Source organism: Sturnira hondurensis, unplaced genomic scaffold, assembly GCF_014824575.4.
Source record: "Sturnira hondurensis isolate 20B ecotype Veracruz unplaced genomic scaffold, ASM1482457v3 Scaffold0024400, whole genome shotgun sequence".
Lineage (NCBI taxonomy): Eukaryota > Metazoa > Chordata > Mammalia > Chiroptera > Phyllostomidae > Sturnira > Sturnira hondurensis.
Window position 1 is genome coordinate 1,322,328 of NW_028097031.1, and position 17,303 is coordinate 1,339,630.

The following is a 17,303-nucleotide window of genomic DNA, read 5'->3' on the forward strand; positions in this document are numbered from 1 at the left end:
ATATATTCCAGGTGTTTCTGGCCTGGCTCAGAAAATCACTCCTTCAAAGCTGCTCATGTTTCCACTGGAAGTCTTTGACTGGAAAGGGGTGGGATTTCTCTTTTCCTGACGTGTTTTAACTCTGGGCAGGCCTATTCTGAGTTATAAGATCAGCACGTTTACTTTCATTCTGTGGATTCTGATCCAGATTTCACATCTCTCTGAACCAAATAGGGATACGGGACTCACCACTTTTAATTTTGCAAGTGAGATACGTAACAGAATAAACAATGGAATCCAAAATTGACCACAGCGCCATTTCTCAGAAACTTCTTCTCCAAGGAGCCCCCAGAAGAAAAAGGTGGAACCTGAATTTTTTATCTTGCTTACTTCATGTAGTAACTGAAGTGACCTTGGTGAAGTCATGGGGAGAGGGGAAAAAGAGAAATGGAGGCACTAACAGAACCCGAGATCTGAGTTCCCTGCTTTGGGGAAATAAATTACACAAAACTCTGAATTCCAAGGCTGAGGAAGATGGTTTGTCTACACTTGCTTCATAAAATGACCTGATATGACCCCGTGATAGATTTTTAAAAATCCCAGCTTATACAGCAGGTTCGACAATTTGGGTTCACCATGGAAAAGATGAAATGCAACCATGGTATTTCATCCTCAACAATATTGCATGAGTTTAGCAGAGTGGAGAAGTGTCTCTAACAGTGGAACTTCAAGAAGGGTTGTGTTTAAAAATCAGCTAAAAACCAGAAAATGAACAGAGCAACAAAATTAAGAGAAAGATTGTACACGTGACACATGGTGCGGCACCATCCGAACCCACAAGTTGACTCCATGGGTGGCTGTATCCAGGGCTGTTTGTGGTCAGTGTTAGCTAAAGACCGGTGGTGGGTGTGGGGGTTACAACAAGGTTCAGCACACAGTAAGTGCTGCACAAACACACACGCCTGTGTGAGTGGATGGAAGGAAGGAGGAAAGAAAGGAAGAAGACGAAAAGGACTGAGCGGAAATAAGTTTTCATGAAGCTTAGCTTTACTCCTGTTGGAAATGGTTACTTAAAACTCTTAGAATGCTTGCTCAAACATCTACCTTGAGAAAAAGGCGTTATCTGTATACAAATATGCTTCTTACTATTAATTCTTCTACAGAAAAACCACATGAAAATAAAAGGTGAAATGGAGTTAAAAGAATAGAAAAGGTATGCGATTAAAATGACTGGATTGATTGTTGGAAAGGTAATGAGTTCACATGTAAAATTACATAGCAGGATACCGTGGAGAAAACTGCAAACAAGTCAGAGTGCAGAGAAAATAAGAGTTTCAGACAAAAAGAATCGAGAGACTCCTTTCATCTATGTTCTTTGTTTTGAACCATACAAATTCTCCTCTCCACTGTTCTCTCACCTTCTATTTTAGAAAATATTTGAAAGTATATTTTGCACACAATTAGACTGGTGTTTGTCTATGTGGAGGCCTTTTCTGTGACACATTGCACATTCAAAGCACATGCTGGAAACACCTTGATTATAACACTGCGGAGATCATTTCATATCATTGTTATTGCTTGAAGGAATCAACTCATTTTCTCTTTCTCTGAGACATTTACTTCCATGAAAATACTAACTGGTTGACACTGTGAATCCTAGCAAATATTTGATAAGAATGTAATGAGACAGAAACTTCTTTGCATCTCCCTCCTTTTTATATTTCAGGCTGTATTCCATTTGCACCCTGGCCACAACTTGTCCACTGCAGTCTTCATGACATGTGGGTCGTTTCCAGTTTAGGCTGATCCAATCCACCTGTTCTGACCATTCCTGGAGCACTGCTTCCTCTTGAATATTTACTTTATGTTGGAACTGCTAGGTGATCAAATGAGCATGTATTTACCGGATTGGCCAAAAAGTCCATTTGTTTTTTTCTGTTCCATGGCTCTAGTAGCGCTTAGTTGTCTTAACCTTCACTTGAAACAATTTTGGTATGTTGTATTGTGACAGCTGTCATATCAGCGCGCATTTAAAAAAAGAAAACTTTTCAGTCCTGGCTGGCCTGCGAACCTAGAGGTCGCTGGTTTGATTCCCAGTTGGGGAACATGCCTGGGTTGTGGGCCAGATCCTCCCTAGCAGGCATGTGAGAGGCAACCACACATTGATGTTGCTTTCCTTCTCTTTCTCCCTCTCTCCTCCTCTGTCTAAAAATAAATAAATAAAATCTCTGAGAATAAAATCAACTTATCAAAATTGGTGAATTTTTGTGCAGCCATTTTAATATTGAAGGTGGAAGAAAATAAGCAATATTTTCAGCATATCATGCTTTGTTATTTCCCAAAAGGTAGAAAGGCAACTGAAATGCATGAAACAAAAACCAATCAACCAAAAAAAAAACCACCCAATTTGTACAGTGTATGGAGAAAGTTCTGTGACTGACTGAATGATGGAATGTGTCAAAAGTGGTTTGTGAGGTTTCATGCTGGAGATTTCTCCCTGGACGATGCTCCACGGTGGGGCAGACCAATTGAAGTTGGTAGCGATCAAATCAAGACATTAACTGAGAACAGTCAACATTCTACAATGCATGTGATAGCAGACATACTCAAAGTATCCAAATCATTAAAGTTACTGATGAAAATGAAAATGTGTCTTTTACGGCAAAGAAACAAACAGACTTTTTTTGGCCGACACAATAGTTTAGAGGACACTGCGCAAAGTTTTCTGAAACGATAGCACATTTTCTCATGAAGCGGCAACACACGAAGTGCCAGCAGTCCTGCCTCTCTGACGGAACTTGACGTTATCCTGATTCTAGCCATTAGTAGGCATGAAGAGATGCCTTATTATCACTTTTTCTTTTTTCTCATTTGTGGTTTAATTTTATATTCCCCAATGATTAATATTGTGATGCTCGTTATTGGTCAGATGAGTGTCCTATTTGGTGAAGTGTCCGGTCAAGAGCTTTCTCTGACTTTTCTATTGTAACAGTTCCTTTTATAGTCCTGGTGTGAGTTCTTTGTTGGTTGGGAAATGCATTGCAAATATCTTCTTCCCATTCGTGGCTTGCCTTTCCATTCTCAATGGTATGTTTTATTGTTGTTATTATTATTTTTTGTATTGTTTTCTAGCCTGTTTAACTCTACAACATCAGGAAAAATAGGATGTGTTATATTTAAATTCTTTCAAGAAGGATTTATGTTAATAATAAATCTGTGCTTTGGAAATGCATACTCTGAGACTCTGGGAAAGTTTAAGCCATATTATTTGGTTAAAATTAAAAAGAATAGCAGTATTTTAAGATTCCTTCTGCACTACAATTACTTATTGATAACTTAAGTATCATTGTGGAAAGTTCCATTCTGTGAGACATTTAGATTTCTTCCATTCTACATTATTTTATTCTACATAGTATAGTTCTAAAAAGTTTTAAGCGTGGTTGCTATAATTGCCATCATTACAATAACGAATCACTAAGTAATCTTAACCAAACAAAGCTGCTATTTCACTATTAAATTCCTACACCCAACATACCCTGTATTTTATACTGTGCACAGCACACAAGAGCTTCCTTCTGAGAACTTACATCAGACAGACTTCATCCAGAAATGCAGACTTCTATGTTAACATTAGAAACAGTAAGTGCATTTGGTCAAATCTGTATCAAGTTCATCACCTAGAACACCCTAAAAATGAACTGCTGCTAACTGATGTTGCCTTATTTTCCCCCAATTCAGTAACCTGGACTAGTTTTAATGAAAACAGAGTAATTGGATACACTAGCATTTTTTTCTTTAAGGCAGGGCTAATTTTAACAATGACCATAATAACACTAAGAGAAAACACTTACTGCTGGTTTCTAGGTATTGCTTAAATGTTGACAAGTACCGATTTATTTTACCCTCATAAAAATCCTGTGCCTTAATTATTATTACTACGCCGTTTTAAAGAAGATAATGAGTTAACTGCCCCAAAGCACACATTCACAAGAGGAAGGACTACTGCTTACCAGCCAACCCAGCTCCCAAATCCGGGGCTCTGACAGAGTCCAAGAAGCCATCTTACTTTTGCACGTATCTAGAATTATCACAGACCCTGAAGAATTTGATGTTACTCTTCTGAACGTTACACCTTTGAGAGCCTGAGATGGGCCCAAGTTACTGATGTAAATTAGTGAGTCAGAGGTATAGACGAGTCCAATGAGTCTTAAAGAGTTTGCCATTTCATAAAATCACATACCATGTTGGAATGAGACCAATATTTCAAAGTGTACAGTCTGCTCCTAGAACTAATATTATCTAGCATGGTAGTCAATGGCCACATGGAATTATTACCCACTAAGAAATTAAATTTTAAATAAAATTTAACTATTCAAGTTTAAAGTTAAGAACTGACACAGTTCAGTTATGAGAAAATGTGAAATATATTTGGGAAAACTTGGGTAGATAGATATCTTTTTTCAGCAAGATACTTTATGAAATCTATATATAGATCAAATGATTCTGAGGAAAATTCAGCATCAAAATTGAGATGTGCTGTAACCATAAAAAATACACTAGATTTTAAAGACTCAAGACAAAAAATTAAAAAATTAAATGATCTCATTAATGATTTATTATATTGATTGCATGTTGAAATTACAATATGTTGATATTTTAGTTAAAAAAATTATTAAACTTAACTTTACATTTTATCTTTAATGTAATTCCTAGGAAATTTAACATCTCATGTTACATTTCATATAATTCACATGACATTTTCCCTGGACAGAGGGAACTCTGCTGCGGAATGTGCATGACGTCACACGTAAGGAGATCTGGCATACAGAAAGCACTTGTAGAGTTTTTTAAAGCTTCATCTTAAATGCTACTTAATGAAGAATTCAGCAAGACAAACATACAGTACACTTTTGCAATATTATATATTGCAATATTATACCCTGAAGAGAGAGATGAGATGTTGAAACTTCTGTCGGTGAGTGGCAGGGGGTTTAGTTTGACCCCTGACAAGATTAGATTTAGGTCACAAGGCTTCTAGGAAGAGTAACTCAGTATCTGGACATGACCAACTAAAATTAATTTTAAGAGACCTCACATAAAAGCTGGAAGGCAATGCATAAAGCACGTGAGGCAATAGCTAATAAGTAAAACAAAGACACTCACGGCAGCTTCCAAGTCATCATTAAGAGCCCTAGGGGTGGCCACCTCTGAGTGCCTGCCGAAGAGTGGGGCACAGAGCGCCAAGCACACAGGGTGCCCACAGTGCGGTGGAGTTCGGGTGGGAGGGTCTGACGGAGGGCATTCTCGGGAAATAACGGAACTGGAGTCTCTGGGTTCAGGGTTGCTCTCGGGCCTGTGCCCTCCTCATAGCTCTCGTGGAGACAACCCGTCAAGAAAGAAAATGGCGCTGAGGACCTGCCAAAGGTGATGTTCTTTTCCCTGTGACTCTTCAAAGGAAGATCTTAAACCTGTGGACATACTTATGGCACTTTTCTAAAATGCAGTTTACTAGGCTTCAGTCCAGATTCAGAGAATCTAAATATAAGTCTTTAGGGGATATGACTCAAAATTTCTACTTTCAACAACACATTCCAAGTTATAAGAGATGGTGTGGAAACCATGGTCCATTCCTAAAATAGAGAGGGATATGAACACTCACATTTAGTTGAGGAAGAAAGAGATACATGTATATATTCAGTGTAAGATAATTGTAAAGAATAAAATAAACAGGGTTAGCATCTCTCTCTCTCTCTCTGCATGTCTGGACTCAATCCCTAATTCGGAAACCAAGTGGCCCAGCGCCCACAGGAAGTGACTCAGACTCTTCCAAGCTTAATCTTCTTATCTGTAAAACAGAGAGAACACGGGCCATTCTGTCCCAGAGGACTGCCACGATGAAACAAAGGCCACTCGGTGTTATCTAGCATGAACCATTATAACTCCCATAAACAGTGTTTGTTAAGATCAAATAAAGGGTAGAGAACATAGGTTTTATAAAATTTCAAAGAAGTAAAGATTTTAATGTCATTTAGTAAGAGGATGTGGGCCTGATTTTAAAAAACGTTAAGTTGGGAACTGGTTATTAAAAGCCAAAGCGGAGGTGGGTGGAGAGGTTCAGAAGAATAAAATGATGGATATATCTTTTGGGGACAGTCAATAAAATTTTCCTTTGGCCAAAGTCCAGGAATAAACCATAGGATTCTTATAATAAAGCTGTCCTGTTAAGATAGTAAATTTGGAAGGTGGATTGTAAATTATATAAATATTTGTTTTTTTAAATAAAAAAGAAAGACATGGGGGGAATTTGAAACATAGCGTTCTCTCAGCATTTCCAACTGGGGTATACTGAGCTGGTGGTTTGTTCTTCTAAACTGAAAGACCTTGACTGAATGTAGAAGAAAATCAGTCCATACAAGCAGATGTTACTGCTTTAAAAAATTTTTAAACATTTCTCCAAACACTGACTTTCAAGTTAGGTACTGCTTCAATTTCTTCACCTCAGAGCCTTTCCCTGGATTTCTGTGTCCTGTTACAGAGCATTAACCGCAAGCTAGCTCTTCAGTTGTGATCGTCTGTCTTATCTTTTTACAGAGAGCTTTCATTGCAACTCCTGAATAATTTAAATATCAAAAATTATGTAATAAACTTCAAAGGTAAGAAAGACTTCCCTTTCATACAAGGTGGTTCAAAAGTAGGTTTACAGTTGTTTCTATAAAAGCATACAGTAATTAATAAATAATAATAGAAGAATAAGCTCTGTGTCACATACTCACAGCTGTAAACCTGCTTTTGCACCATGCTGTACTTATGTTGGGGAAATGGAAGGACTTAGAGGTAGAAAGGAAGACTTGATGAATTAATATACAGTCAATTTTATTTTGTGATAGTTTTCCATCATTAAAGTATTTTTATTAGCAAACAAACTATACTTTTTAAAACCTTTGAAAATAAAATTTATATACACAGATTCCTTAAAATATATAGAAGAAAAAGAAAAAAACCTCTGCATTCTCATCTCCTTAATGAAAGTAATTTAGTATGTTTAGATATTCAAAATAACCTCTCATTTACCTTAATATAGTTGTAATCATAATATATATTCGATATATGTTTGCTTTTCCTTCCACTTTTGTAATATGAAATATTTCCCACTATGAGAAATGGGCCTCATGGTCTTGTGAATGGCCACACAGTATTACATCTTGCGTTATTCAAAGTTACATTATGAAAACTCCAATAGCGAAACAGAGAAAAAGCATGTAGTGGCCTCTTAAATATTGGCAACCTTGTGCATTTTCAGCATAATTTGGTTTGGACTCTAACTGCATGGAGGAACATGTATAAAGGACTCATGGACAAGGACCATGGGGGGAGGATTGACTGTGAGGGGGCGGCCAGGGCAGGAGAGAGTAATAGGCAAATGGGGACAACTGTAACTGAACAACAATAAAAAAAGAAGTGAAGAAGAAAACAGAGAGAAAGAAGAGAAGGAAGGTGAGAGGAAGCTCTAGTAATACTGATCCCCTAAACCAGTTCAACTACTGGACTTCCTAGCCTAGTAAGCCAATAAATGTCTTCTTGTTTTCAAGCTAAAAAGAAAGAAGAAAATAAACCCAGCTATATCATTAATTGCTAGATTAATAGTCTCTTCAAATTATGAGTTAAGAGGTAATTAGCCTAAAATCACTGCATATACAAATGGCCAGTTGTGATTAAGTGGCTGAAATTAAATAGGTCTGCTTGTAAAAAATGGACCAGAACAAGATGAATTTTGAGATGTAAAAGTTCAACAATTTTAATGTTTTCTGTAGTTATGGTTTTCATAAACATCTAACTGGGTTTTGAGATATGACCTCATGTTTAAGTCTTACAATGTGAATGCAAACGCTGTTTGAAGCTAATTTAGTCTTCGCCCAGCCCCACTGGTTTGCCTTCCAGCACACGGCACCAAGCAGAACGACGGCAGATGACAGAAAATTCTCTTAGCACTCAGTTAAATTACATTATAAAAAAAATAGAGGGAGGTAGAAAAAGATCAAACCACTAAATCAAAGAATCGTGTATCGACAACAAATGTGCTTGTTGGAGGCTGTGTTTCAGCCGCACTTGCTGGCATCCCAGGCCCAGTCCCCGAGCTCCCGGGGAGGCGGCTCCTGCGCCCACAGCTGTAAGCAGCGTGAGAACTCCGTGTGGAAGGGGAGTGAGCCTTTCTGCACAGAGTAAGAACAGATTGGCGTAAACTGTCGGAAACAGCAAACAGATGTCCCTACGTGTGCTGAACTAAAAAATACTATTAAGCCAGGACCAGCGGAGAGCAGAGTGAATTAAAAGACTTAATTCTTAGAGGAGGTGATTTGGAGAATTTGACAAGAGCTGTATTTGAAATTCTATAATATAATCCACATGTATTTCTTTTCATTACCAACAGGCCAGGAATAGAAATAATCCGTGCTGAAGAATACATGCACATGTGCATAAACGTGAGGAAATCAGGCCAGCTCAACCACCAGGCAGAGGTCCTGAGATGCATTAAACACTTGTTTTCCTGTCGCTTTAATTAGATTTGAATGCAGCACTGCATGTGTTGACAAGTGTCTGTGCCCTCCCCGAATTCATACCTTGAAACCCTAACTTCCAATACCTCGGAATGTGACTGGGTATGGAGGGGTGAGGGCCTGTACGAGGGCCATTGCTTAAAAAGTAGCTGTTAGGGCAGGCCCTTCTCCAGGCTGACTGGCGCCCTTAGCAGGACTTGTGGAAACACAGAGAACCTAGGGTGCCCGGACAGAGGGAGAAGGCTTGGTGGTCGCCTGCAAGCTAGGCAGAGAGGCCTCAGAAAACGCCACATCTGCGAAGACCTTGGGCTTAAACTCCCAGGTTCCGGAACTGCGAGAAAACAGTTTCTGTTGTGTCCATCACGTAATAATCTGCTGTATTTTGTGATGGCGGCCCAGGCAAAGTAATAGGACCAGTCAGGCTGGTGAGAGGGGCAGGGAGGATGCAGCAGTGCCCCTTCTGCGAATCTGCCAAGACCCAGCAGCACCGTGCGTGGAAGGTGAGGCCCTGGAGGGGATAACGCCCGCAGGCTCCAACAACCTCTGAGCTGCTGTTCACTCCCAGAAAAACTCGAAAAGGAGTTTCGTCATATGGAGAAAGAATTTTGCTTCATTTTGGTATTGAGAGTGAGGCGTCTTGGGCGACGGGAGGATGAGGGCAGCAGGCGGATGGAAATGGTTCTGGCGCAGAGGTATAGGACTGGGTGTTGTTTTCCAAGATTCATTTTGAAATTTTTATAAAAAAATATATATAATTATTTATGGTTTCACCTACTTAACTATTCCCAAGTGTACAATTCGCAAGTTTGTTCACCATGTTGGGTCACCATCACCGCTCTCTCCAGCCACAACTTTTTCATCTTCCTCAACAGAAATTCTGTAACCAGTAAAAACCAAGTCCCTCTGCATTTTCCTGTTCCAGAGATGTCCTGTGCATGGAGTTACACGACTTTAGTACAGAACTGATTTTCTGAAGTCTTATTACAAAAGTGCCACGCAGAGAAATATTGGGGAGCGGACCAGTGATGAAGCAACGGCAGAAAAGGCCCAGTCGTCTGTTGCCCCTCATCACCACCGGACCGACGACTTCTCCACCTGCTCCCAAGCCCGTGCCCCTTCTCCACCTCCTCAGCACCCTCACCTCGTGTCTTTTTAGTAACAGCCACTCTAGTCGGGGTGAGGTAATCACTCACCGATTTGCATTTGGTGGTATTATTTATAATATGTCATTGATTTCATTTCATCTTCCTAATGATCAGGGAAGTGTAGCACTTTTCATGTGTGTGCTGACCATGTGAATACCTTCTTTGGAAAAAAATGCTCATTCGGGTCATTGGCCCATGTTTTCATTGGACTATTTGTTTCCTTGCTATTGAGTTGCATGAGTATCTTACATAATTTGGATATGAGCCCCTTGTCAGATGTGCGGTATGCCAATATTTTCCCCTGTTGCATAGGTTACCTTTTCATTTTGATTCTTTTTCTCTGCAGAAGCATTTTAGTTTGATGTAACCCAACTTATTTTTGATATTTTTGTTTGTGCTTTAGGTGTTGTATCTTAAAGAAAAACATCACAAGGATCCATGCCAGGAAGGTTTTTCTCTGTGTTTAAGCCTTTAATCTATTTTGACTTTTAGTATGTATTATCTGTTTTTCTCTGGCAAATAACCATCCGTGACTTCCTACTTGTCTTGTATTTTTAGTAATACATTTTAATTTTTCTCCATATTTATCTCATGTATTTATATCTTGTCTCTATAAGCATATAGTAAGAACTCTGAGATGGGAAACTACATTCTACTATTTACACCTTTCCATCATGCCTGGGTCAATGTCTTGGCCACGTTAAGAAATGGATAACTTTTGGAGAGTGATGTCTATTTGTTTTCTAGAAACTGGGGATGCAGAAGAAAACCCCTTGGCCAAAGAGAGGAGACCCTATGTCTTTGCTTGGTAATGTGACCGCAAACCGACCGGGCCACTTACATAATCCTTCTAGCCTTTTGCTACTGTGACTGCGCATGAGGGTCTGATCATTTATAAGATCTCTGTCAAGCTTCACAGTACTAGATTCTAGCTTGTTGTAATTAATTTTGCTTGACACCATTTTTAGAAGGGGTTTCAAAAACTGACAAATGCATACACTAAAAAATTATTTAGAGTTGCACTAAATAAATATGCATGCAAATTATACTGTCTTCCCTAACTGTCTATCTGATGAACTAAAGGTCAGAAGGACAGCGTTATACTCTCAGCCATGTTCTGTGGAAATGAAATATACTGACGTCCTATATTCTCCCGGGATACATGATCTGCACCTATTTTCAGCCATGGCTCTTCACACTCACTGTTTAAAAATAGGTCCGTTCTGAACTTTGGAGACAGGCGCGGAAGGGCATTAACCTCTTTCTCCACTGTCAGGTTTGCATTCTGCTCTAATCGAATCAGTACAAATCTGATCATGTTAAAAATAGACCTTCTTGCTTTGTACATATTCCAACAGGTTCTCATAAGCAGAGCTGTGTAGCTCACTGAATTTGTCTGACCAGTTTTCAGTTTTAACCCTACTGCCTGCTTTCACTAAAACATTCATCAGTCTCATGGTCCTAATGTTTCAGTGCCAAGTTTTAATGCTAAGACATTGTCTCCAGAAAGCTGGCTGTTAAAATGAAGGAAGAACTTATCAGCAGGCTGTTTACATAAAATTCCAAAAGAACTGAGTCTTGATAAGGCTGGACTTTGCTGCCCCTCCCACTCATGGCCAATACCCTCTGAAAGACCCTATCAGAGCACGGACAACACGGTGACGGTGGCTTAAATTCCTGTCTCTCACTAAGTGGTGGGCACCATGAGGACTGGTCTGTGGACCTCTCTTCACTGAAACGTAGTAACATCAAGAATTAAATTTTACTTGTACTTACTTTATGCCAAGTACTTTTCAAATGTTTTATTTTTATTTATTTATTTTTTAAAGATTTAACTTACTCATTTTTAGAGAGAGGGGAAGGGAAGGACAAACGAGGATGAGCAGAAACATCAATGTGAGAGAGACAGAGACACCAACTGGTTGCCCTTTGTATGCGCCCTGAGCGGGAACCAAACCTGCAACCCAGTTTGACCGAGAATCAAACCCAGGACCTCTCACTTTGCAGGGGGACACCCAGCCCCCTGAGCCACAAGAGTCAGGGTACTTTTTAACATGTTCATGTCTTTTCCTTGTTTAATCTTTATAAGAACCCTATTGTCATCATCATTCACCTCTGTGGGAGAGGAAAGTGAGTACATACAAGTTATGAAATGATCCCAAGCTATGTGCAGAGTGAGCTGTGGACTTGGACTTGAAGGAGGCGGTGGAGTCAAGGCCAGGCTTGTAGCCCCTCTTCGGTAGGTTCTCCTTCATCGTTCATTACAGAACTGAAAGTATACGTGTAACTCTTATTGGCACTGGGAATATTATAAAAGGGATTTAAACTCTTCGAAACATAAGCCCTGAATACTTTTGCACAACCACAGGAAAATAGGAGTTTACGAGAATTAAGCAGGGGCAGGGAGGGCTCTCAGGAACAGCCAGGCCAGGCAACTGCTGGGATGCCAATCCCCCACGAACCCACATTTCTAGATGCCACTGAAGTCCTGCTCTGCAGACGTGGAGTTCTGACTTGGCACAGCCACAGAGCAACTGGACAGCAACCATGGCAGACTCCAGGCACTACATCACAAAGCATAAGAGAATGCCAAGTTTCTGGTCCTTTCTTAAGAGCTTTTCTCAGGAATTTAAAGCTATTCCTTTCCTTTCTGGCCCATGTAATTCAGTGCACAGTGAAATGAAGATACTGTTTGAAGACGACTTTCCAGTCACTTCCCAGAAAGCTGCCAACCCTAGCGGAACTGGTGTGCGGGCCCCTTGGTCCTGCCCGCAGAGGAAGAACACACAGATCCGTGTGCCACTCAGAATCCTCTGCACCCTGAGGTGCCTCACCACTTAGGTTCGGGCAGGGAAGCCAGCAACATTTGTTTTATGAGCCACTGACAATATTCTAGTCAGACTTGGCAAAGCAATATAAAATTTGTTTTTCTATCTCTGTGGATTTAATAGGGTTATAAAGATTGGACAGAATATTTATATGCCTTCTACAATGGTACTCTACTGAACTATCCCTCACCCCACAAGCTGATGGCAAAATAAATCACTAATGCGTCAACCTGGAGAAAGTTCAAAAGAAAATGCAAACAACTGCATATAAAATAGGACCTTCTGGCATGTAGTACATGCACCAAAACAAAATCACAGAGGAATCTGAAGGTCCCAGCATCTTTCAGTTACTCATTAAAAACATCATGTCCACAGTACAATCTAAAGGGTTACTAAGACAGTTCTAGGGTCATAAAGGAACATGTATAAAGGACCCACGGACAAAGCGCAAGGGGGTAGGATTGAGGGTGGGAGGTGGGGGTGGGCACGGTGGGAGAAAGTGATGGTGGGAAGATGGAGACAACTGTATTCAAACATTAATAATAAAAAGAAAAAGAAAAAAAGAAAGTTCTAGGGCCACAGTACGTCACAGGTGTGGGCATCGCTCTTCTTACCCATACCAGCATATTCTTTGGTTGATAGAATGCTCACTCCAAGCTCTAATTGTCAGTGATTCTTTGAGATGAGTGTCAAGTGTGAGCTCCTTATTTAATTTGCTTTTGTTTATTTATCCAGCAAGTAATTATTAAATATGTGCTATCTAGGGGCTGGGCTACAGTGGAAATAAAAAAAAATTCCTTGCCTTCTTGGAGCCAGAGTTCATATAACAGAATGAACAATTAAGAAACAAATTTGTAGGAACCAAAAGACAGCAGAGTGGTATGTCTAAAAGAAAAAGGCTGGTGTGATGAGAGTGAGTGCCAAATTAGTGTGGGTGAACTTCTCAGGGGGGTGCCTCTTTAAGGAGGTAACACTGGCGTTGAGATTTGGACAGTAAGAATAAGCCAGGTGTTTGTTACAGATCTTTCAGAAATTTGTCTACAACATATGAAAAAGGTAAGGCATTTTTTTCCCCACAGAAATGGAAATAGGAAAATGCTTTCAATAAAGCAGTGCTTTTGAAATATCTACTCAAATTAATTTCCATATGCATGATATAAGATTTATTTTATTTTAAGATTGTATCTATTTTTAGACAGAAGGGAAGGGAGACAGTGAGGGAGAGAAACATCAATGTGTGGCAGCCTTTTGTGCGCCCCCTACTGGGGACCTGGCCCACAACCCAGGCATGTGCCCTGACTGGGAATCGAACAGGGGACCCTTTGGTTCACAGGCAGGCACTCAATCCACTGAGCCACACCAGCCAGGGTGTGTGTGACATAAGATTTTTATAAGGGTGTTCAATGTTCACACACATTCATAATTCTTTCTGTAACTTTACATACTAAAATAATTTTGTACTTTGAACTCTTCAAACCCATTGAAAAGAAAGGCTAGGGAATAAAATGGATAAAATATAATGGGAACTTAATTGGTTATGAATATAGAAAAACTTTCACATTCATAAACATTGCATTTTACCTGTACTTTCTCTATTTTTAATAAACATGGTTTTCCGTGTAAGTTTTAGAGATTCTGAAGGTTTGACCTACCTTTTGCTTTTCTACATCCCTGAGCACACAGATTCATGTTAGCAAAAACCAGTGCTCTTAAGTATACATTAGAATCTCCAATTATGTGAAATGCTTTCATAAAAATGAGCCTTCCAGATAACAAAGCAATTTTAAGTTAAAAGTCTTGTTATAACATAATGGATGTTGACTCCAAATTATACATGCATCATTAGCAATTGTATGTGGTGTGTGTACATGTACACAAAGCACATTGCATTTTCTTACCTCCTGTCACAAAATATATATCAGAAAACCCAGCTTTCCCCATATGAGTGTCCTAATCAGCATTTATTGTATCAGCCATTCAATGTCTTCTATGTGCCAGGCACCTCCTGGAGGCCAGAAGCTCAGCACTGACCAAGACACACCTCTGCGTGAGTCTAGGCCTCATCTCTAGGTGGAATGTAGCTTTTGAAAGGTGGGGTAATGTGGCTTACAATTTTTAAATTTGGGGGCCACCCACGAATTTATGTTTGTCTCCACACCATGGCTCGATCACCCTCCTTTGATTCCCTCTAGGCCTTTGAGAATCCCACCTGGTGCCCGAGTCGTGGGATTGTGCCCCTTAATGAAGGGGGATTTAATACAACTTCTGTAACCCCGAAGAGATGAAACAAAACATATGGATAGATTTACAAGCAAACAAACAACATACTACTTTTTTACAATACAAAGAAGTTTGATTTATGTTTCCCAGAGCACAAAGATTTATATATTCCTATTTCATTGAGGGTGTTCTAGAAAAAAATAAGCTAATCATTAGCATAGCAGATATTTATTTCCTTTTATTGCCAAAACTCTTACCTTGTATTTTAAGGCTTTTCAAAAAAACATGAAAAATATAAATAATTTTTAGTGGATGCAGAAAATTGAGAATGGTTAAAAATGGTAAAGCCATTAGTTGGAATGAAAATATTTATTAAGAATTTATTACATAAAACATGTACTAGAAATTTCAAGAGAAATCTAAAATAAGTGGCCTTTGCTTTTAAGGAACTTTTAAGACAAAAGTGGAGAAAACAACTGTGAAAAAACCGTGATAACACAGACAGAATGGATAAGTAGCTCCCTACATTTATGGACTCAGTGCACGGCTGCGGTAGGGCAGAGACAAGGATGATCAGGTCCATATGGTATTTGTCTAGTCGGAAAAACCAGGAAGGTATACATAAAGAAGTATCACTCAACAGGATTTCGCTAACCTACGAGACATTTCTGGAGAACATTCGATGCAAGGGTGAGAAATTATCGCTGATTTTTGCAGAAACGGAAGTTGCGCATTTGACCTGAGGCCACTTTGGAACAAGCCACGTCAGGGAAAGAAAAACTGGAGATTAGACTGGAGTCGGGGCATGAAGGGCTATGATACCAGCCTCAGGTGGCTTCACTTGACTTAATTTGTAATGTAAAAACTGCAAGTTTTGGAGCAGAGGAATGACCAGCTTGTATCCATAAAAGAGGATTGATGTGGCATCGACGAACTTTTAAATGGTGAAGAGGACAGATCAAAGGCTGCAAGGTCACTAGCTCTAGAGTAGCCAGTCCCTGTGACAGGGATGGGGTTCAGGTGACGGTGCGGGGAGAGGAGACAGGGGACCAGGGTAGATGTCCTGATAGCATTTAGTGAATGACTGAATGTGCAGAGGAGAAAACGTTTCAAAAAAGGACCAATCTTTTTAAAAAAAAAAAAAAATATATATATATATCTTTAGAGGGGAAGGGAAGGAGAGAGGGAGAGAAATATCAATGTATGGTTGCCTCTCATGCATCCCCTGCTGGGAACTGGCCTGCAGCCCAGGCATGTGCCCTGACTGGGAATCGAACCGTGATTGTGTGGTTCGCAGGCCCGTGCTCAATCCACTGAGCTACCCCAGCCAGGGCAGGACCAACCTATATTCCAAATGACTTGAGAGAATCACTCAAACCTCTACAGAGAGACTTCAAAAGACATGATGGTTCAGTGTTGAATGATGGCGTTATTTTATTAAGTAACTTACCGTCTGCACAGGGCTAGGTGACAGCATGTGGCTTTTAAGAAAACGGAGCTTATGGCAAGAACTTGGAGCTCAGATTTATAGAACTGAAGTATGCAATCAAATAAATAAAGGAAAATAAATTCAGGAAGGTAGAATGTAAAATCAATGGCTCAGTAACAATTCATCATTAAAGTCACCCCTCGCCCCCCAAAAAGATTCAGAATGTGAGTTTAGTTAACAGTTTAAATGCTACCAACAAGGGCTCAAGGGCACAAGTATTGCTGATGAACAGGTCACTTATAACTTTCAAGGAAACAATTATAGTAAAGAGGTGGGGATCAGACCACAATGCAATGCTTAGATCAGGGCCTTTTGAGAAGGTTGGTAGTGAAAGAAAAAAAAGAGCAGAAGTTGTGTAAGAAATATGAACAATGAAGAGAATGTTCTTTCAGCCTAGGGGTGGCCTGAACCTCAGTGGGCAGGGGAGACAGTTCTAGGATAAATGGAAGGAAGATGCATGTCAAAGAATTGCTGTAATGAGGTCATAAGAAATGAGTTACTTCTAAGACATTAGGCAACTCTGTGAACAGACTCCAGGGGGTGGACAGGGACAATGAACATGGAAGGACAGAGGAAATCAAAAAGATAGAAACATTTATGTAAGAACCAGATAAGACAGTGGAAGATTGAGTGGATATGGACAATCAGAACACAGAAAGGAATTTTAATAACTAGGGATACAGAAAGAAACAGCCTGAGAATCATAATTAAAGCCATTTCCCAGTGCTTTTTAGCAATTAAAAACATGTATCCGGGAAAAACATAAAAAATAAAAAGGGCAACAAAAGAGATCTTATCATTTAATTCTGATAATCCTTTTGAGCAATGTTACAGCACGGACTTGAGGACTTCCCTTGAGAAGAGAAAAGGGACGATACCCTGCACCAAGGGGATGCAGGTCAGTGCAGCTTACCTCTCTCAGAGGGTCGTTGAGCTCACTGAGGATATTTTCCTCATCAAAGATTTTGCCCTGGTATCTGTGCTCATAGTAATCATGAATCTTCTGACGCATGTCTGCTGGCAACTTATGGAATGACATGTATTGTTCCACTTGCTTGTACTGCAAGGAAAGAAGAAAGAAAATTAG

The 17,303-nt window shown here is 39.8% G+C and overlaps 1 protein-coding gene across 1 annotated transcript in view; it reads right to left on the reverse strand.

Annotated features, from left to right (window-relative positions):
• Positions 1-17,303, reverse strand: part of HCN1 (hyperpolarization activated cyclic nucleotide gated potassium channel 1) — a 303,766-nt gene that overhangs the window by 41,858 nt on the left and 244,605 nt on the right. The window contains exon 5 of the mRNA XM_037038480.1: positions 17,130-17,276. Coding sequence (XP_036894375.1) covers positions 17,130-17,276 — 147 coding nt within the window. The remainder of the gene's footprint in view (positions 1-17,129; positions 17,277-17,303) is intronic.